The following is a 21358-nucleotide window of genomic DNA, read 5'->3' on the forward strand; positions in this document are numbered from 1 at the left end:
GCGCCGCGGCTTGTCCGCGGCTGTGGCTGAACCAGGCTGCGGCCTTTCCCGCCCGCCCCGGGGAAAGGGGCTGAGGGCCAGGCCCCAGTGTACGGGCTGCGCGGGAAACCCGAGCTCGCCGGGAACAGTTGCCGCTAATAGTTAATGTTATTAAAAATAAAAGGAATGAATCTTTAATCTCTCTTCAGCAGACTGCGTGTCTAGGATCTGAAAAAGGTTTTTCTTCTCTCCTTACCAGCCGGGATCCCTCTCTGGAAGACGGGTGGCGATAGCCCTCCTTAGGACAGGACCCAGACCGGCTCATCTGTTGCTGCGGAGGCAGAGCACAGGGCTTCTCCATCACAGAAGACAGCGAGTAGATGAAGCCTTGCTGCAGAGGTGGGAGAGCAGAGTTCAAATCCTTGCTTTGCTTGGAGTGGGAAAAGCTTAAAAGCTGCAAAATCTGCCCTTCCCACCTCCAGAGTGCCTGACTCACTAGAGCATAAGTTAAACTGAGTGGAGGGACCCTCCCCTTCAAACTGCAGAAGCAAATGTGACAAGTCTAGGTCAAGAGAGAGCGTGAACCTCCTCAGAGTAGCCTCCTGACCAGGATAACTGCTTAACAGGAGACACTTATGATTCTGGATCTAGAGCCAAAGCTTGATTCTGATTTTTTTTGGTACGTGAAGGTTTTAATATAAAGTATGTTCTTTGTTTAATAGAATGTAGTGGCCACAGATTTCTTTTTCTGAGGAACTTTGTGAGTTGAGGTTGGAGCTACAGGATGCAGCCTCGAAGGGGACTGGGGAGAGGATTCCAGGGAAGTTCAGAGCTGTTTGAGGGCACTGCTTCTGGGCATACACAAAGAAGGAGCTTTAAGGAGTCTAGAGAACTTAGGGGAAACCCTTGTTTCCTGTCATATGTAGGCATTTCCAATATGAGGTTGCACTTGAACAAGGTGGTGTTGGGATCACAGCTTTGGACTCAGAGGACTGTAGCGCTATGGAAACAATCAGGTACTCAACCTCTCTTGAAAAATGAGGGGGAGGTAGGAAGTTTGCAAGATGTATGAGAGATGGGGTACTACAGTTTCTCTCTCAATCTGCTCTGAGAACCCAAATAAATATCTCCATATCCCAGTGATGCTAGAAATGGTCTCTCTGCATAAGGAGAGAGGTTAATCACGTGGCTTTCCTTCACACTTAATCCAGACTTGCTCGCTGACCTATTACTTGTCTCTAAGGCACTTGGGCTGGTAGGAGTCTCTATAAACACTGCAAAATGCCATCAAAATAAAGCCAGTTGTGCCTTGGGCGTGATGGACTAAAGAATCTCTTGAGCTGTCTTCCATCTCTAGGCATCTATGAGTCAAAGAATTAGATTTATGTACTAGTAGTTAGTTATACCAGCACTCATGGGTTTGTGCGTTGGTTATGGCTTTTTTTCAGTTAGGGTTTTTCCCCTGCTGTAATGTTACCAATGTACCACCTTGGAGGGACCACTAGAAGTATACCAGTACAGAGATACCATATGCTGATTAATTTCCCTTAATTAGTATAGTTTACAAGTTGTATTGATATGAACCCCTTTTTGTCAGCATAACTGATTATAACATGAAAATGTTACACTACTTTAACTATATCCTTACAATTGAAATGGTATGTTTTATATAAACAAAATTTAAGACCTTCATGCTTCTGGATCCCGTGCCAAAGATGTTTTCCTCATGCCTTAATTTCCCACGCAAAGGGAGAAGTTTGCCAGGCAAAGTAGCTGTTATAACAAGAGCATTACTTTGTATCTTGTCTCACTTTATGTCTTGCCTCAAATAGAGTCAAGATGTGCATCTGTGATCTTACAAATATGACAAGGTTACATCAAGAACAGTGGAGGATCCCCTGAAAGTTTTACTCTGCACAGATGCAGCAATCTGGGGTTGCCTGGAGGTGTTCTGACCAAAGAAGGTTTTTATTTGATGATAATGGTAGGAAGAGATTTGGATTCTGCTGTTAACCTGACTTGGAATGGAGATTTACTCCCTAGGCTTGTTGAGATACTAAACTTTCTGGCCTGTACATTACCTTTGCACTGGCCTGTTTGCTAAAGCACTGCTTTTACTGGCACAAAAATCAATAAACCAAAAAAGCTGTAAAGAGCCCCAAAACTCCCAATGGATAAGCACAAACCTGAGATTTGGATTAAGAAAGAAATTAGTTACCTATGTGATTGCAGCTGTTTGGGGTTCTTGGTTGCTTGCTCTAGGCCAGAATAAAGCAAGAGAGGGTCAGCGAGTGTTTTGTTATGTTCCTTTTCTCAATGCCTGGTGAAAGCATTTTTCACCTCTTTCTGTTTTCTTTTTTACTGGCCAGCTAACACATGAACCATGCTGCCTCCTATAAAGTCTCCTTCTAACTACATACCATAATAATTTTCCACTAAGCCTTCTTTGCCACCTGTTCATTTATTTTGTCATAACTTTCCTAACACTGAGTAAAGTTACTACTAATTAACCACACTTAGAAGTATGCATCTGTGCAAAAAGGAAACATGCATTTAAATCTGTAACAAACATCACAGCGTTCTTAAGCCTTGTCTGTCTATCTATCTATAGCTATAGCCAGTACTTTTAAAAACTCTTAATGTAAACATACGGCATGTAAAATTTTTATCAAGACCCCATCAACTCTGCTGCTTAATTAGCTCCACTCTGCAGTCCACACTTTCCTCTTAGACCTCAGTGAAATCTTGGTCAGACCCATCTATGCTTGCTGAACAGATGGAGATCTGAAGCCAAAGGAAAGTTACTTAAATATCTGTGACACATTGAGGATGGTGCTAATTCTCACTGGCTTTTGAGCTTCTTGGGCAAAAAGACAGAACTGCAAAGATTTTGCATGTCTGCCCTCCTAGCATATGACCCAGTAGGAGTAGTCCACTCTGGTTATAGTGAATTCTGGGATCCACACATCTCCATCCATGATTAAATTTGTCACGTGAAAAACCCGCCTTCCTCCTGTTTTACCTGTGATGAACAGAGCAGTAATTTGTCCAAAAGAGCTTCTGGAAGGAAAGAGCATAAGCACACATGGTCTGGAGAACAGGCTGTGCAGAGCATACACAAAAGAAATGGCCTGGCTGTCTATGGTAAAATATGTCTCCAACTGTCTAAGAACAAGTATCATTTCTCTGTGTCCTACAGAAAATTATGGAAGTGGTTCTTGTATATGTGCCTTGATACCTATTTGATGAGAGTATCAGGTGTTGAAAGAAGTAAGTGCAGCCTTAGTACCTGCATATTTTTTAGGCAAAGTAATCCAAGTACTGGTTGGGAAGCAAAGTCTTTCTGAGAGAAGCAAAGACTAACCTGAAAACATGCTAAAAATTCACGGTGTTTGTGCCTGGCTGAATTCACGTTATTTCATATTGCTACATGGCCAGAAAACAGGAATTTATCATATGTGTAAGTCAGGAAGTCTTGAAGCCACTAACCCCTGACTGAAGGACTCATTTCCACTGTAAACTGTAATCAAAGGGGCAAAACCGAAATGACCTCTGTGTGAAGGTGTGAAACAAGGCACCTACTTGTAAATTCTTGTGACAGAACTCCCAGCAAGTGCCCTGGAAAAGCAAACTTTCTAAGGGTTGAGTGACAGTGGACTTCTTTGCTTTATCAGACATGCTGGAAATACCTCTCGTGTTTTCTCGTGCTCGCTGTTCACAATAGCTGGGGTAACAAAACTTGAGGAACATGTCTTTCAGAGGAAATGGGCATGCCTGTATGAAGGTGTGTGGGGCTATGTGCATGAGAAAGTTATATGTATAGTAGGTACAGGTCTTTCTTTATTCTCAGGCTTTCTTGAAGCTGACACTTTACCTCATACCTCCCACCCTTCCAGTAGTTTTGTGTTTTGTTTTCTTGTTGAAGGTTTTGCTTTACTTCATTATGCAGTCCTCAACTTGAGCTCAGTCTTAACAAACTGAGCGCCTCAGTCACATTTTACTGGAAAGAATTCTCTTCCCCACGTATATTAATGCTGAATCTCGCTGGTCACAGGGGAAAGTGGGCACTGGCTGTCACAGCAAGGACATTGTAACATGCAACCCCACGTAGTGAAGGCTGAGTATTTCCTTACAGTACCAACTTTGCTTTTTGTAGGGAGATAAATCACTGAAGCTATATTCATTTCTTTCAGGATTATGTCAAGTTGCAGTATCTTATTTCCCAAAACACAGTGTTAGCCTCTCCTTGTGTACAGGGTTTTTTTCCACAAAATCTTTGTGTTCCTATTTTTAGACTGTTGGAAAGTGTTGCACTAAGTTTAGATTGTGCTTAACCAAGCTCATATTTTCAATGGAACATATGTCACCCTCCATAACTTTTCTTAAAGGACGACTTAAAAGGAATCATCATCACTTATATATTAATAGAGCCTTACCGACTTATTCTTCCCCACTATAGATATTAATCTAACAAGCTATAATAGGGAGCTACAGTTTGGAAGGAAGACAAAATCAGTTCAGGGCAGGGAGTAACCTATGGCCATAGCATGCTTATTTATTGTGGCTATACCAGAATGGAGATTTAATGAAATCAGACCTCAGGTCTGGTTTCCCCGTTTTGGCAAGGAATAACTGTAATCCAGAACTGATGTTCACTTCAGCGAACACTTCAGTGTTTGGATCTCGTGTGTTACCTCCTCTCCAGTAGGTGCCTAAAACTGTGCTGTGAGAAAAGCGACAAGCTTGCATTGCCTTCTTTTAATTTCTAGGCCATTTAACGTATAGAATGTTAGAATGGCATCATGGATGATGATGTGATAAGCTTTGTACTCTGCTTAGGAAAGCCTGTTGGAAGAGAAGGAGAAGGAAGAGGAATGAGGAGGATTGAGCAGAAAACCAGATACGAACATAGATTAATTTGGGGGGGAAGGAAGGGAAGAACTAACAACACTGTAGTTCTCCCTCCTCTGTCAGGATTGCTTGTTCTGTTACACAGCAAAGAGATCCACGATTCACTGTGCCTCTGCAACCAGATATGGAGATGGCCTCTACCATGCATGCTTGGGCAGCTTGCTTTTATTTTATTCTGTCATTTACTCTTACTGTGTGATCCACTTAGCTGGGCTTTTACAACTGAGTCACTCTAAACAGCTGAGGTGCTGAAACGAGAATTCCCTGCAGCTAGTAACAGTGATACTGCCAGTCACCGGGGCTGTACAGGTCCAATGTGTCCACTAGAGGACAGTGGTATATACCGGTTAATGCCTTGTTGCAGCATTCCTGTGTGAAGCTGTTAAATTCTCACCTAATTTGAGATTCTTCCTTATTAAATGCTGTCTAATTCAGAGCTGGCTGCCTGCCATATTCAAGTAAGGAATACTTGGGCTAGATTTTTTTAAGTGTTGGTTTCTCAGCTTTGTTAAATCATGCATCTTATCAATGGATGCCTTTTTGAGATTCATCTTGTGTTCATAAAGCCTTTTTACCTAAGGAAGGGTTTTGATTTGCTTGTCTATATTACTCCTCTCTTTCTTCTGACACACCCTGTTCAAACATTCCCTACAACTGTTCAGAAAACGTGCTCGCTTTCACATCTGTGACCACCTAGGCTGTTTATCCTACTGCCACAGGGAATCCACATAAGCTGTTGCTAAAAAGCAGGGCTTGGGGCCTGCTATATGACCCATACCTAGAGGGAAGCCTGTGTGCTGCAGTGATCTCAGTTCCTTCAGAGCAGAGAGAGCGTAGCAATACTAGCACAATCCCCTCGGAATACTAGCACAGTCCCCTCGGCCTGAAGGGAGAAGTTGCTGCAACAAGTCAAGGTTTAATTCAATCAAGTGATCTTTGGGAGAGGTAATAAGGCTAAAAGTTCCAAATCACCACGCTTGGTGAAGTTGCATTCCTGGGCTAATTTGTTATGCTGAACCCAAAGTAAGTCACCTCAAAGGAAGAGCAGCGAGGCAGCCAACAGGTGACCTAAACATGCCTTCAGGGCAATAACATGAAGGAACTGGAGGGAGAGAGTTGTTCACCTGGGGATTAACTAGCAAGTAAGAAGGTTCTGCTGTTTCATCTATTACCTGAGCAATTAAGGCAACAGATCATTTTTCTGAAGGAGATGTGTGCATTCCTGGTGCTGAAGTGTATTTAAATTTATATCACACCAAACACTGCAAAATAACTTGGCATTTACCGGGCTATGAACTCAGTGGCTCCTACCCTTCTATTAGAGAGCACTCCTTCCCATAGAGAATCAAGCTGTGAATATTTTAATAGGTCATCGTCATCAACAGTGGATACTGCAGGAAAATCTTGGCAGGTAAAAGAAACAAGGGTTTAATTGGAGAGGATTAAAGGTGTGTCAATGTTGGTTTTATCTGACACCCTTTCAAATCAAAGTCTACATCTGTTTGTAGGCACTTTGTTTCTTGTATAGTTTCTCTAGTTTATCAGTGACTCAGAAATACATGAGTCTCCTGTGGAGTATTAAGAGGGGCTTAACCTATGCATTGTAAAGACTTGTGCTAATGAGGTTTGAAGCAAAGAAAATCAGATTACTTATCTGTGCCACTACTTTGCCACTGACCCTGACAATTTAATGGTGATTTATTATTTCTGGCATGCCTTCCAGGCCTGTTAGCAGAAAGCTCCGAGCAGAACTGCCCTGAAGTTTTTAGGAGTCCCTAGAGAACTGCACTGAGAGCCATTTCCCCACATCCATATCATGTATCAGTCACAGACAGCATGGAGAAACACTCTTACAGCACTATCTAACCCGCGCCTTTCTTTTACTGCAATTATTTCCTTAGTGTGGCATTCAAATCTGTGTGCTTTACCTTCCGCCATGACACGTGGGCCAACCTCACACACGTCCCGCAGCATTCTGGGCTTGACTTGGCAGGTTTCTGCTGAGCGTGCTAGTTCAGTGTTTGCTTCGTAATCAAGCATGTGTGGGTAGCCGTGTTCTTTTCAGAAGAGCTATGTATGTGCTTAAAGTAAGTATGTGTTTAAGTACCTTGCGGCTTCCAGCCAAAATGGCAAACGCTTGGGCAGAATTCAGTTCTAAACAAGCTGTTCTAAAAGACTTTTTCAGTACATACCAGCCAGCCAGATATTTGACATGTTACTGGGACATGGTGCTGCTTCAAAAATTTTCAAGGAAAAGAGAAAAAGCCAGTGGTAGCACTGGTGATGATTTGAGTCACTTGAGGTCACAAATTTGCCTGTCATTATTACGAAGGGATTAGTGCCCTAGACTTTTATCTCCTCAAGAGATCCTTCATCCTGTTGTTGGTATGCTAGAGAGAAACGAGTTCTCACTCATGCTTCATGTATCTGCTTGGAGGGGAGGCAGACACCTTGTCATAGTTGTCATATCAGGCATCTTCCTAAGACGAAGTATAGGGCCAAATCAATGAGCTTACTTTGTGATAAATCAATGTGTGTCTCGACTGTGGTTTTATCCCAGAATTGCTTCTGTGTGTTTTCTATCTGACATAAAGATACAGTTCTTTTAATTGCATACGAGCTTTTTGGAGGTACTAGAAGCTTTGTGAGAGAGTGCATCTTAGGACTTGCCTGCTTGGTGTTTTAGACTAAAGGTGTGAGCACATGCATAAACTAAAAGCTTATTACATTTGCCATTAAATTTCTTTCTTCAGACGGGAAATGGCTTTACTTTGTTACATAGCACACTTTACTTCTGAATGGGAGCATTCACTCTGAAATCTGTACGTTCATTAACTTCACACCTTGAATTAGTGACCTTAACTTTCCCAAGTGCTGCTGTGTAGACATGCTCTCAGGACAAATGATGTTCCCAGTGAAATAAAACTTGGTACAGCTGCTACCAGTGACTTGTAAGCTGGGAGTAAAATGGAAAGCATCATAAATTCATCTGTGCCTTGCAGGCAGGATCATATGCTTTTCAACTGGCATAGCCAAAAATCTGTTTGTACATAGATATCATTCCTTCCCAGTGGTAGTCACTGAACAGATTCTGTTCTACATGCCAATGGTCTATAAGAGAGCAGGTGTTTCTATATCTAACGTGCTTCAGCTCTGAACCCAGGGCTGTTATTTTGACTTGGAATCAGGACACATTCATTCCAAAGTCTATGATCCTCACCGCCATAAATACTTTTTTTTGTTGTTCTTGTTGTTGTTCTTAGTGTTTTGCATTATTTTAAAGAAAAGATCACCATGATAGTCTTCTCTATTTGATTCAAGTGACTTCCCCTACTCTACCTCTGTGGGGTTAATTATTTCCCCTTTTTAAAAAAGATTGATTACAAAAAATTGCATACAATGTTCTGGACTGAATTTCATTCAGACAGGTGAGTGTCTTGGTATTGGTACTGACTACCTACAGAAAAGGTAAATTTAGGTATATTTGGGGGACTTCTCTGGTAATCCTAAAATGCAGGGTTCAAAAAGCAGGCTTCTTAGTTGAGTTTGTGTATAGTTTGAAGAATCACAGTTTTAATATACAGGGAGAAATAGGTAGCATGTACATGCCTTATATCTAACTGAAAAATCTGAAAGAACTTTAGTTAATTAAATTCTCTCAAGCATCCCTGTGAGGTAAGGAAAATACATGATATCCAAAGGTTACATCACTTTCAAAAAAATGTAGTTGCCTAAGGTATTCACGAGTTGGATTTATTTATTAAACCAGTATCCAGCCTCATTTGTGTTACATTTGAAGAACTCCCTGTACTACTGACATGCCAGGAATGGCAGTGGAAAGGCTAGTGGTGAAGGAATGATAGGGTAAGGAAGATTATTCCCAAAACTAAGTTTCAGGATTTAACAAGCTAGGGCTTTCTGGACTGGGTGTCTGTTATGAAGCCTCTGTAACCTCTGAGGATCTTGGGGCTCCCTGTTCTTCTGGAACATTAGATGACAAGTCATCACAACTCTGCTTCACCTTGCCCCTAATTCACCTTAGCAGCATATGTCTCTAAGGATTCAGTTTCACCACATAGGGTGAGCAGAAATAGCAGCTTACTGTCATTGAAAGAGGGAGATACAGGTCCCTCATCTCAGCCCTCCCTTTCTCCTGGCTGTGCAGTTTTGCCTCTTACCTTGCACTACTGTTAGCAGTTGTTGGATTCCTCTGCAAGCCAATTTAGTTCCCTAAAACAAGAGAAAAAAAGACATTAGAAGAAAAAAAAAAAGGTAGGTTTTTTATTTGTACTACTACATTAGTAGTAACTAGTGTGATGCCATAAGAGTGAAACCATAGACCAAGGTGTTTGATGTTGGATACCAGCTGCCCACTCTCTATGTTTCGGGATGTTTCAGATTACCTCTGGTCCTAGCCTGTAGACTGCATGGTCATTAGTTGGGCATTTAGGTTGGAGTCTATTAGGTGTGCTTCTGGAGCATGTCTTTCAGTTTAGTTTCATCTGAAACTGTCCAGTTTGTGTGCTTTAAGACTGCTCCGCGATGCAAACCAAGTGTGGACAGTCAGGCAATTTGTTCCCGAAGAAAACCCCTGAGCTGAGCTAAAACATAAATAGAGACATGGCCTTAGTGAACTGAATCAGCTCTGCAGGGGAAGGGTATGGCTGCAAAGCTAGAAGAGTGGGAATGACCTGCTGTCCTTTGGCAGGCTGTATATCTGCTCAGCTGTGAGCACACACCACCTAATTGCTGAGATACTGCCCAGATCCAAGTTCCTAGTGCTCACCTTCCTAACAGCTTGATGCCAGCTCTGCTTCACTTAAAAAAGCTGACAAGTTTGCAGCAGAAAACTGCATGCCATGAGAAGTGTAAGGGCGTTTAGCTAAAAGCTTGAGTTTTCTTGCTAACCGCAAGGTGAGTTTGTCTGTTCAAGAAAATGGTGCAGGTGAGCAAAGATATTTGCAAACAAGTGATCACATTTCATTCATGGATTGGTGCAATTTTTGCGCGTGCACATGGTTAGCTGTGTTTGATCTGATCGTGCATACGTACCAAAATCAGTCCTAAAAGCATACTTGCCACACCATGCTTTTTGAAAAACTCAGGGTGTGACTCTCAACTGAAGTGGTATTAGTGAAGGGTAAGCTCCCAAATGTAAATCAATGGCCAAGATTTTAAACAAGTTGTCGTGTAAGCCCCAAAGCTGATGAAGCATGGCTTCCTACGTTTTATATCTCGTGACTGATAGCTACACCTTTGTAATGGGTGTCTGAAGTCTTTCAGACAGATGGACAATAGCTTTCCTATGTGCAGATTCTCTGATTTATAGAAATATACGGGTATCTTCCATGAGGATAAAGCAGAGTCTTCCTCTTCCGCCTATTTTCATAAAAGTTATAGGACCTAAGACCTAAACTTTTTTAAAGGTACCTTCTCTGTCCTGTGTAGCTTGAATGGGCCAACACTCTATCTAGGCACAGGGTGATTACATCAGCCTCATTTCCATAGGAAGCCAGATAAGAACAGGGAGCCAGGGTTAAGCTTCCAGAACTCTATTCGAAGGTGAACCAGAAGCAAAGAAAAAGATGTAGTAAATCATTGCAACACCTACCTTTCTGGTACCTGCCTCCTGAGCGGGTCCCAAACCCTTTCATGGCTCCATTTGCAGTTTGTTGGAGGAGGCAGGCATTGCAGAACTGGATTGGGATTCGGCACAGCAGATAAGGAGTAGTTTCCTGGCAAGCACTTAGGGAGCATAGGCCTTGGTTAAGCAAAGGGTTTTCCAGATCACAGCCATGTACTTCATTACCTAAATTCTTTTATGAATCAAGTTCCAAATTAATAGGTGAACTTTATAATTAGGCTTCCAGGCTGCAATTTCTAAACCTGTCTTAAGGAATTTGGAAATTCAACTGGGACATGGGAAACCAACTTGATTTGGGAGAAAAGATTTACTAATTGAGGTTTGCAATAGTCAATTTTCCATTGGATTTTAATTTGCATAGCCAGATGTCCCACATCAGTTTAATCTTCTTGCAGGCATGTTCCCAGTGTTGCATTTTGGAGCTAAAAGATTTTTGTGTTTCTTATAGGTAGCTTAAAGATGGATGCTCCCAAAGAAGTTCAGCCTACAGGAGAGTTCACATGTCAGCTATGTGGCTTAACAGCTCCATACACGTACTATGGGCAGAAGCCACCAAACACACACTCTATTGTGTAAGTACAGTCTTTCATATTACAGACTTCATTTATGCTATGAGCATGAGAAGCCTTGTACTGTGGAACGACGTGCACTGCATGAAGCCAACAACGTGCCATATTGCCCCTGAATATGAGGCTTGGTACTTAAAGAGTCCTTCTTTTTCCAAAGGGAAGAAATGCTAAAAATTGTCAGCATTGATAGCAAAGGCAAAAATCAACTTTCCTGTCCTGCTTCAATACCATGCAAAGATTTGTATTTAACCTATTTCCTAACCCCACTGACCGCCCTACTATTTGCCTATACCGTTATTTTCTTACTAGAATACTGTTGACTGTCAGCCTAGCATTTCTGGGAATAGCCCTTTCCTCACAGCTGTGTCAGCTGGGCAACACGTAAACACAGCATGAATTAAATACATATGGTAAAAACACTTTTTAAAAGCTGTTTGGCATGATGTGGAGTTTTGAACAGCAACACTTTTTTGCATAAATTAGATGATTCTTTGACAGATTGTATGACATTAAAGTGTGTGGACATTTAGTACATATTTACATTTAGGACACTGAAGCCTTTTCCATCTCTGCTAAGTAGGGATAATTTGACCAGAAACTATGCAGTTACAACTTTGTCTGCAGACATTAAACTCCCCATAAAACAAAGCACTTAGCTTTAAATGTACGAATAGCTCCGCTGAGGCCATCCTGGTCAATGAACCCATCAGGCAAACATGGTCAGGAACTCACTGGAACTGGAAGTCAGGCATGTACTCAGCATTTCACCCCACTAAGACTGCTCAGTTTCTTATAAAATGGAAACAGGTGTTGATCACCACCTGCTTGGGCTGTTTTCCTTGGGCAGCTGTATTTTTATCATCCCGAATCCCACAGTGCTACTGGTTTTCCCTCTTCTACTCAGCGCAGCAATGGCCTACCTTTGATCAGGTCCATTCCTAAGAGTATGAATCAAAGCTGAACATGAATCTTAACTTCAGGTTATCCAGCTCAGTGTTAACATCTCAGCTTTATTTGGATTGCTGAGATTCAAAAAGCAAAACAACAATGCAGAAGCATAACACTTCTGTACATGCATATAAGAAATAGCTTTACACAGTATATTTATTGGCTTGCTTTCTGGCCTATTCACATGTCCTAAATGCAGTGCTGCAGGAAAGATGTGCCAGACATGAAGGCTTGTACAATGGCCAGGTCTCTGCACTGATGATGACTACATTAAGACTGTGAATCTTGCAAGGGGAGCTTTGCAAAGGTAATCCAGTCTTTGTACACTACGAGACTTGTTGATGAGGTGATCTGCCATGTTAAGATGCCTGATCTTGCCTAACAGTGGAAGGCTTGAGCCATACCATTTTTTGTTTGAGTGGAGAGGAAAATGAAAAAGGAATATATTCACAGACAGACACACATATGTGTGTGTGTGTGTATGTAGACAAGGAGAAGGCAGTATGAGTTAACAGAATACCTTTTAAATATATATTGTACTCCATATTACTACAGAATCCAAGTTTGATTTAAGTCCAAGAATAAGCCAGCCTTGCAGGGTGCCCTGTGCAAACAGACACCCAACTGACTTCTGTAATACTTTGCCTGGAGCTCCCAGGAAGAATAAGGCCTTAGTCTTTCCCAAGCAGGTTCCCAAATTATTATTAAATGCACTCCCTTAATACCCTGGAGCAAACAGTACAGTCTGTGACATAAAGTAAGCATATTTCAGGTCATTGCAATGCTCTGTGCCAGTAGCTCGCACTTTCAAGAGGTGGGAACCTTGGCTTTACAGCAGTGACATAACCAAGAGCAGTAAAAACTTTTTATTTTATACTCACATGCACACGGCTTTGGAAGAGAACTTCTAATTAAAAGCTGTGCAATTGAAATGATAGCTTGACAAGGTACTGAAGTTGGCCATGCTAAGGAGTGCCTGCCATAAAAATGGACGTTAAAAAAAATACTTTAAGGTAGAGCACTGAGAAAAACCTGGTAAGATAATGTTGAGGGGATCACCAATTGCCCTGATTTTGGAAGACAGATAGAAAGTGCAGTATCAGACTGAAGGCAGTGTTGGTTTTGAAAGGGAAGGGAGCTGTATAGCTGCTACATTGCCTCATGTACAACACCAGGCCAAGCAAATCAAGTAGAAAGGGCTGATACCTTTTCAGCCTCCACAATTTCCCCATTTCAGCTCTCCCCTACTGTGAAATCTACCCTTAAAAGCCTGAAATTATTCTCTTATAGGCTTTTGGAAGAAAGCTATGTCATGAAGGATCCTTTCACGCCTGACAAGGACAAATTCCTCATCCTTGGGTCTCATTGCAGTTTGTGTAGCAGATCAGTGTGCGTTGGTACAGTAAGTAACAAGCAAAACAAGCTTCTTCAATCATTTCTTTTTATTCCAGTCCTGGTGACCTGTTAGAGAAAGACCAAACAGCAAAAATCCAAACAACCTATTTTTAAGGCAAGCTAATGGTATGTTCTTGTGGATTCCCCCAGATAAAGCTCTTTGTATTAAATAAAAATGATCAGCAACTTTAAGCGTTCTATTTACAGATGAGCACAGTCCAGCCTCACAAACACGAGTGCTCTTTTCCACTTTCCTAGCACAAGAAAATGCAAGGGAGATCACATATCACTTCAAGACCTTTAAGGTTCAGTAGATCGTACTATACCAACAGTAGATTTTTTTCTGTAAAGGGAATATAAACATCCATGGATTGTTAGGTTTGCATCCACAGCACAGGGCTGCCGTCCTATTTGCAAAAGCTGATGTAGAAAGTGAGCAGGGAGGAGAGTTGTGCAATGCCATGATAGCTCTCTGAAGAAGAATGAATTTGAGTAGCAGCTGGTAGGCAACCTTAAAACTATGAAATCTGAGTGCAGTCCAGAAAGGTGCTGTAAAATTACAGTTGTCTTAATTCCTTCTCCTCAGTACAGAACTGGCCCCTTTGTTTGCTGTGAGTTCAAAGCAAAAATGAAGACAAGTTATTACACAATTATCAGTGTCTGGAGGCTGTACTGTCCTTCTTTGAGGCAGTACAATGAATTGAGAAAACTTAGGTTCCACTCCTTTCCCTCAGCAAGCCAGTTCTGTGGTTGAAAGAGACTCGGGACTCATGCAGTAGTCAGGACTCATGCATGACTCAACCCATGAGGAGACGTCACCTGATTGTTTACACGGACAACGGCATGTATTTATTATACCAGACACCATTGCCCTAATAGCAGCCATATCCTGGCCTTCTCTTTCAAAGTGGTTGTTTGCTATCCTAGAGTAATGTGCTTAAATCTAGAGTGCAGCTAATAGCATGAGCTATTAGCGAGGGCACACCTTGGTCTTAAGTGTCAGCTTTAGCAGTTTTCAAATTCAACCTTTTCAGCCCATTCTGTAATCGCAGTGGTTAAGGGGGCAGCTCCAGTGACATGATCCTTATTGCAAGTTGCTAGTAGTGGGAGTTTTAAAACAAACAGACCTGCTAAAGACTTTGTGAAGATGTAGAAATTTTTTTTCATGTTTGATGGCCAGTTATAGTTCTGCTGGACAAAGTAACACCTCTGGCCTCCTCAGAGCATGAGGTGAGATAATCTGGGCAACTGAGACACCTTATATGCTAATGCCAGACAGTTTCTGTGTGGGGACTTGAGGAAATTCTCGTGAGCAAAACAAAGGGTCAAATTACACTGACAAAATTTAGAGGGCTGGACAGACACAGCCAAAGGAAATTGGCACACTTGGACAAGTTTAGCTGCTATTGTGACTTGCAGGGAGTTAGCACCAAGGACGGATTTGGTCCACTGTCCTAAGAGGAGCGTGCAATAGCACCTTTCTCCTGATTAGGTTTGTTTCCTATTTCTGAAGTCTCTTCCATCATTTAAATGAATGAAAATCACCAAAAGGTCAGACTAGAGATTGCAACTAAGATTTTTTTTTTCCTTTCTGGAACTAGCTGAGGACTACGTGGGAGTCAGATGAAGTGCCAGTGCTCTCTGGTTACATCTTTGATAGCTGGGCTCAAGTTTCCAGAGCCAAGTAGCTCAAGGCAGTTTTGTGGAGACAAAGCTCACATGTGAGCAAGATCTTCCTAGTGACAATGTCCCTGTCTTGGCTGGTAGCTGACTCACTCCCACACACAGCCAGAGGAATAGGCAAGTGCATCTAGTCAGATAGTTTGGGCTTATGAGCTTGATTCCTGCCCTGACACGTCAGGTTTATCCCTCCTTTTTAACAGCAGAGGATTAGCAACTCAGACACATTTTGGGCAAACTTGAGCACATTTAACTATTTTCATTCTTGAATTTATGAGGGATTCAACAGATATTTCCAAGTCTGGCATTTAAAGCTGTGTCCTGGTTTCGGCTGGGACAGAGTTAACTCTCTTCTTAGTAGCTGGTACAGTGCTGGGTTTTGGATTTAGTGTGAGAATACTGTTGATAACATGTTGATATTTTAGTTGTTGCTAAGTAGTGCTTATCTTAAGCCAAGGACTTTTCAGTTTCCCATGCTCTGCCAGCAAGCAGGTGTGCAAGAAGCTGGGAGGGAGCATAGCCGGGGCAGCTGACCTGAACTAGCCAAAGGGGTATTCCATACCATGGAACGTCATGCCCAGTATATAAACTGGGGGCAGTTGGCCCGGAGGTGCAGATCGCGGCTCTGGCATCGGTCAGCGGGTGGTGAGCAATTGCATTGTGCATCACTGGGGTTTTTTTTTCCTTCCCCCCGCCTTTTTTTTTGTTATATTCCTTTTCATTACTATTATTAGTAGTAGTATTAGTATATTTCATTATTATTATTGTTAATTTTATATTTTACTTTAGTTATTCAACTGTTCTTATCTCAACCCATGAGTTCTGCCTTCTTTCCCGATTCTTCTCCCCATCCCACCGGGAGCAGTGGGAGGAGGACGGGGAGCGAGGGAGCGGCTGTGTGGTGCTTGGCTTCTGACTGGGGTTAAACCGTGACAATCTGTCAGAAATACAGCGTTTCAGCCTCTCAGTGTCTTTCCACATAGTGTGCATTTCTGAATGAAGGTGGGCCTTTTTCTTTCAAAAGATTTATTAATTGTTTCAGTTAATCTAGGGCATTGCAAGGTATTGAGGATATTTAGCAGTGAGCTAATAGAAGCCTCTTCTAATCTTTTTGACATTCCTGCCTATTGTGGAAATATGTCAATCATTTACTTCTTGCTATCTGAGCCTTCAAGATTCCCCTGATGGTATCAATCAAAGCAAAACCTTGATTGTAAATAATTGAGAATAAATTTCTTACCAAACTGGCCAGGCCAGATGATAATGAATCACACATATGACTATGGTTTCAAAATGTATTTAGCAATACTGCTTAGGTAACATTGAAAGAGATCTGCAGAAATGATAATTAGTGCTTTAAACACCCACACCACACAGTAGGTGAACACATACTATTCCTCTTTCACATAGGGAAAATTAAAAATCCGGAGAAGTAAAAACTTATCCAAGGCAGTAGAGAGAGCCAAAGTTAGGATAATATCTCTGTGGATCAGTTTTGATTCCTGCTTGTACTTGACCCAAGTAGATCAACTCAGCCCTGCACTGAGTGTTTCCATAATGTTACAATATAAGAATTGAAGCTGAAGAAAATCATGCTTTCTTGGGCCTCTTTGGCAAAGAAGCTGGACCAATTTGATGGAAAGTTTTCAGTGACAGGTTGCTTTCATTTTCATGTTAATTCAAAATAGTACTGGACTAACCTGTGGCAAAATTAAGACTTTTCTGACCTTAGATTTGTCAAAGGGATTGGATTTAATTTGCTAGCTTTTGTATCTAAGGAGGCTTAGATACACATCAGATTTTAGGCTTTTCATGAGACAAATGCAAGCTGAAGTGTCTTTCCTTACAGTTGCTGTGCCAATGAAAGTCGAGACTTAGCAAGTGTTCTGTATAATGCTCATAAACTCACTTCTTCAAATATTCTCTCAAGTCTCACTCAGTTAATTTACTCCAGTCAGCTTGCAGCGTACATCACCCTAGTGAACCAATCTTTAGCACAGTGTATTGGTAAGTGCCATTATTTCCGGTCTAACTGGAAATAATTCTAATAATTATCTGTAATGTCTTAAAACATGTCAAAACCCCACAAAAAGGAAGATAATAAAAATGCTTTTAAAACTCCTTAGGAAGGTCAAGTGCCCTTCTTCCTGTTTCTCTTTCAGAAAAGCAAGAAGAAATTATATAATCTGACCATATTAGTCATTTAAAACAGTTATTTTTTTATTGCAACACCTACTAAACATAGGAAAAGAGGTGGCTTTTGGAGAATAAAGGAGGAGAGGGAGCAAGTTTCATCCCTTATTGCTCACCTCAGCAGAAGGTGACTGAACACTGACCTTGGACATGATTGTAGGTATTAAGTGATAAATGTAATACTACAGCTACTTTCCACTCAACTTCCAGTCATGCAGGGTCAATCCTGGACACGATTAGGCAGAACCTTTCCTTTACATAGGAGTTTCCGTTACAAGTGTGGTAAAGATATTATCCCTGTATATATTACTTTCGAGACATGATCCATGTCAAAACAGAAATAAACTCTAGCAGCATGCTTTGGCAGCTCAGTTTTGCCTGAATTGGACTATTAAGTTTGAAATTGAAATGGCCCCCTCCTGCCTTGGTCATGGAAGGGGTGAAACGTATTAAAGAATTATGTGATTAAACACAGAACCGTGTCAGGATAATGGTCAAAGAAGGGCTTGACTATATGTAATAAGCGTAATTCGTAGGGCTTTAAAAAAACAGCTAGGCTGAATAATCCCACGACTGAGAGAGGAGGACTGAGGGTACACGGACCCAGTGCCCAGATACGCAATGGTTCCTATTCATCATTTGCGTAAGTCCCATTGGCCAAAATCAGCAAAAGCTGGCAACTCATTTCAGCTGAAAGAATGCAAGTTGAGCACCTGTATATCTGTGAGGAGCTGCATCTTCACATTGGAGTTCCCCATCTGCAGAACGGGAGAGAAGCTTCTCCCCTCCTTTGCCATTGCCCAGTGGTGCAGCGTCCATCGCTGTGGAGCCATGAACTTAACCTGGAGGCAGGGGGAGCTGTGTGCCATTTTGCAATACAAACAAGAATAGCAGGGCCAACCCTAATCTTCCCTTTTTAATTGGCAGCTTAAAGTATTAAGGATACCAAGAGACAAAAAACAATAGGCTCTGGAGGTTGTGCAACTGAAATCCAGTTTCAGGGCTTTTCAGAGACCAAGGCCTCACACTAGCTCTGAATATGAAGGCGCCTGGCAGTCAGTGCAGAAAAGAACAATAGATGAAGAGAAGTTGTTCCTCAGGCTTGAAAGTTGCACAGAAGCAGGCTGATTGTGATTTTGATATAGTCATCTGCTGAATCTACTGCTGAAGTCCAGCTAGTGACATGGGAAACAAAAGCAAGAACAGAAACACAGAAATATCCAAGCCAAGCCCCCAGAGAAAGGCCAGCCACAAATGACCATGGCAAGAGGAAAACTTTGCTATTTAGGTAAAATGCATGGAATCTATTACTCCCCCAAAGATGTCCTGATCCATCTAAACTGATGTCTTTATTCATGCTTAAATCCCCAAGCATAATCCATCAGCAACACCAGCTCCAGCTTACCCATTAAATCCTATTTGGAATTTAGTGATCAGCACGCCAGCAGAACCATGGACTTCAGTCTCGCCGCAGGGCAAAGGAATAATACATTAATAAGGTTCTCTTCCAGTTGTCCAAACTCTGTGCTGCAAATAGATTAAAATATTCCATCAGTTTTGCTTCTTCCTATTCAATAACTAACATCTGGTTAGAGCTAACTGGTTGAAAAATAATTATTGGGTCTGTAACACTTGCTAACCAAACCAACTGTGAACGAAACCTGTGAGATCATAGTATCATTCCATTCCAAGGGCAGGGAAAATACCTTCTTTGTGCACAACAGCTTTTATACTTTGCCATCAAGAATTCAGAGAAGAGACATCAGCTCAAGCTTTAGTACCATGTATGTTTTAAATTTTTAATCAGTGAGCACATTTATTCAGGGTAAAGGTGGGTAATGGATGAAATCTTAGTTGAATTGTCTCAGCCAAGTTAAATTCATTTATCTATTCTGGTTATTGGACACCTCTATGATATTGATACAATATTTATACTTTTCAGTATTCTCCTAGGGCAATACAAGCACACAGATTAATAGAAAGAAGAGTAGTTTTTTGAGGAGTTACAGAAAAAGATGCAGCTAAAGTCTGTGAGAGCCTACAGCCCCTGGCCTATGTTCTTTGTACTTGTGTTGGCCTTTAGGCCATTTTTGGCGAGGAAGAGCATTCTGAGCCTTCCAGTCTCACATACCAGTGCAGGAACTTGGAAGATCCTCCCAGGAGGGAGAAATCTTCTTAAGCTAAGATTTAGCTTTAGTGGAAAACTTCGCTATTTAGGTAAAACCCATGGAATCCATTACTCCCAGAAAGATGTCCTGATCCATCCGTACTGATGCCTTTATTCATGTTTAACTCTCCAAGAATAATCCATCAGCAACACCAGCTCCAGCTTGCTTACCCATTAAATCCTGTTTGGAATTTAGTGATCACGCCAGAAGAACCATGAATGATGCTTGAAGGACAAGCCAGTTGTAAGGACATGTGTTACTGTTCTCTGTAGCAGTGAGCTGATGAAGGTTACTTCTGTAAAAGGAGCAACGTGATAGTTGATTTGGTTAGAGATTGTTACAGACCCAAGTTTTTATTTTTCACCCAGTTAGCTCTAACCAGATGTTAGAATTATTGAATAGGAAGAAGCAAAATTGCTGGAATATTTCAACCTAGAAGAAGAATTTAATTTAGAAGAATTCTAAAAATAAATGTCATTTAATGAGACTGGAACTTAAGCAGTTCCATTTTGTGTATCCTGCTAATAATGTTATTTTCTTTACAGGAATGTAGTCTGTTCTACTCCAAAAGGTTCTGCCTCCCCTGCGTGAATGAAAACCTAAAGGCCTTTCCTTTGGAAATACAAGAAGATATGGATAAAAGGAAGCCCCAACAAAAATCCTTCCCCTGTAAAAAAACGGATTCAAGAACATAAATACTGAAGGACCAAGAGGGACAGTTCTTTGGCTGGGGTTTCTCCTCTCTCCTTTTGGAGACTATCACGTTGCTCCTTTTAAAGAAGTGACCTTCATCAGCTCACTACTACAGAACACAGTAACACATTTCCTTACAATGGGCTTGGCTTCAAACATCATCATGCGGCGATTGCAGTGCCAGCAGTATGGCCTTAAGGTGTTGAAGAGCCAGAAAGAAAGGCAGACAAACCTGTTGTCACCACCTAAAATGCATGTAGTAAAAAACTAAACAGTGTATAGCATAGGAACCATGTCCCAGTTGTCACATTTGTTATTTTAATGTTTTGTGTTGTTCTTGACACTCCTACAGTGTTATGAAAATCCGAGACAGATTTATCTGGCTTAATTCAGTATACATCCAAGAAAGTCAGTATACACCAATTGTTAACCTGACAGTGCTGTCCTGATAAGATTACAGTAGGCAAGGAATTCAAAGCTTTATTTTTAAGTCTAAACTAAAACTGTTATGAGAAAATGTCACAGATACCCATAGAAATATCTAGATTCTTCAAGATTATGTCAATACTATCACAGCATTAAGACTTCTGAAGGTAGGTGCTCTTACAATAAAATACCAATATAATAAATAAATAACTAAATAAATAAGAAAGATCCTTATAAGTCACTTGCACTTGCAGTCACTTTCCACTCAATCTTCCAGTCCATGTCAATACAGCAACAGGAGAGGACCCTTAGTAAGTCTAGTTTATGCTTTACAAGTAAAGATGACTTCCTTTTCACTTTCACATCAGTTAATCTGGAAATAGTAAAGTTCAGTTAATAAGCTCAGTTCTTTACTGAACTGGGCAATTAAACTGCAGCTAGAATAGGGATTTTAGAAACATAGTTTCAGTGAAAAAAGGGTAAAAAATTGTTAGGGAAACAGCAGTTTGTTTAGCTCAAAAATTAGCTTCACAATTATCAGTGTTGACTTTGTCTTAATTACAAGGAAGATTTAGGTGGCATTTATGTAAAACTACTTAGTCATACACCTTAAGGATATGTCTAGAATGCTCCCTAATCACCAAATCACGTTATTTACTCAAGCTTTTGTTGGTCATTGGTTCAGAACCTGTTAATGCCTTGGTTAACATCTCCTCTTTTCTCAACTCTTCCATCCATATCATTTGTCATGT

At 41.2% G+C, this 21358-nt stretch overlaps 1 protein-coding gene across 2 annotated transcripts; it reads left to right on the plus strand.

The window, feature by feature from the left end:
* The first annotated feature begins 257 nt into the window (after positions 1-257).
* Positions 258-20473, plus strand: CDPF1 (cysteine rich DPF motif domain containing 1). Of its 2 annotated transcripts, none has more exons than XM_050914439.1 (4): positions 258-378; positions 10987-11106; positions 13342-13453; positions 20033-20473. In XM_050914439.1, exons 2-4 carry the CDS (start codon positions 10994-10996, stop codon positions 20180-20182), a joined length of 375 nt encoding a protein of 124 aa, XP_050770396.1. In that variant the 5' UTR covers positions 258-378; positions 10987-10993; the 3' UTR covers positions 20183-20473. The 2 variants fall into 2 exon arrangements, with proteins under 2 accessions (XP_050770396.1, XP_050770388.1); XM_050914431.1 differs by having other exon boundaries at positions 319-378; positions 10983-11106.
* The last annotated feature ends 885 nt before the right edge of the window (positions 20474-21358 follow it).

Source organism: Gymnogyps californianus, chromosome 1, assembly GCF_018139145.2.
Source record: "Gymnogyps californianus isolate 813 chromosome 1, ASM1813914v2, whole genome shotgun sequence".
Lineage (NCBI taxonomy): Eukaryota > Metazoa > Chordata > Aves > Accipitriformes > Cathartidae > Gymnogyps > Gymnogyps californianus.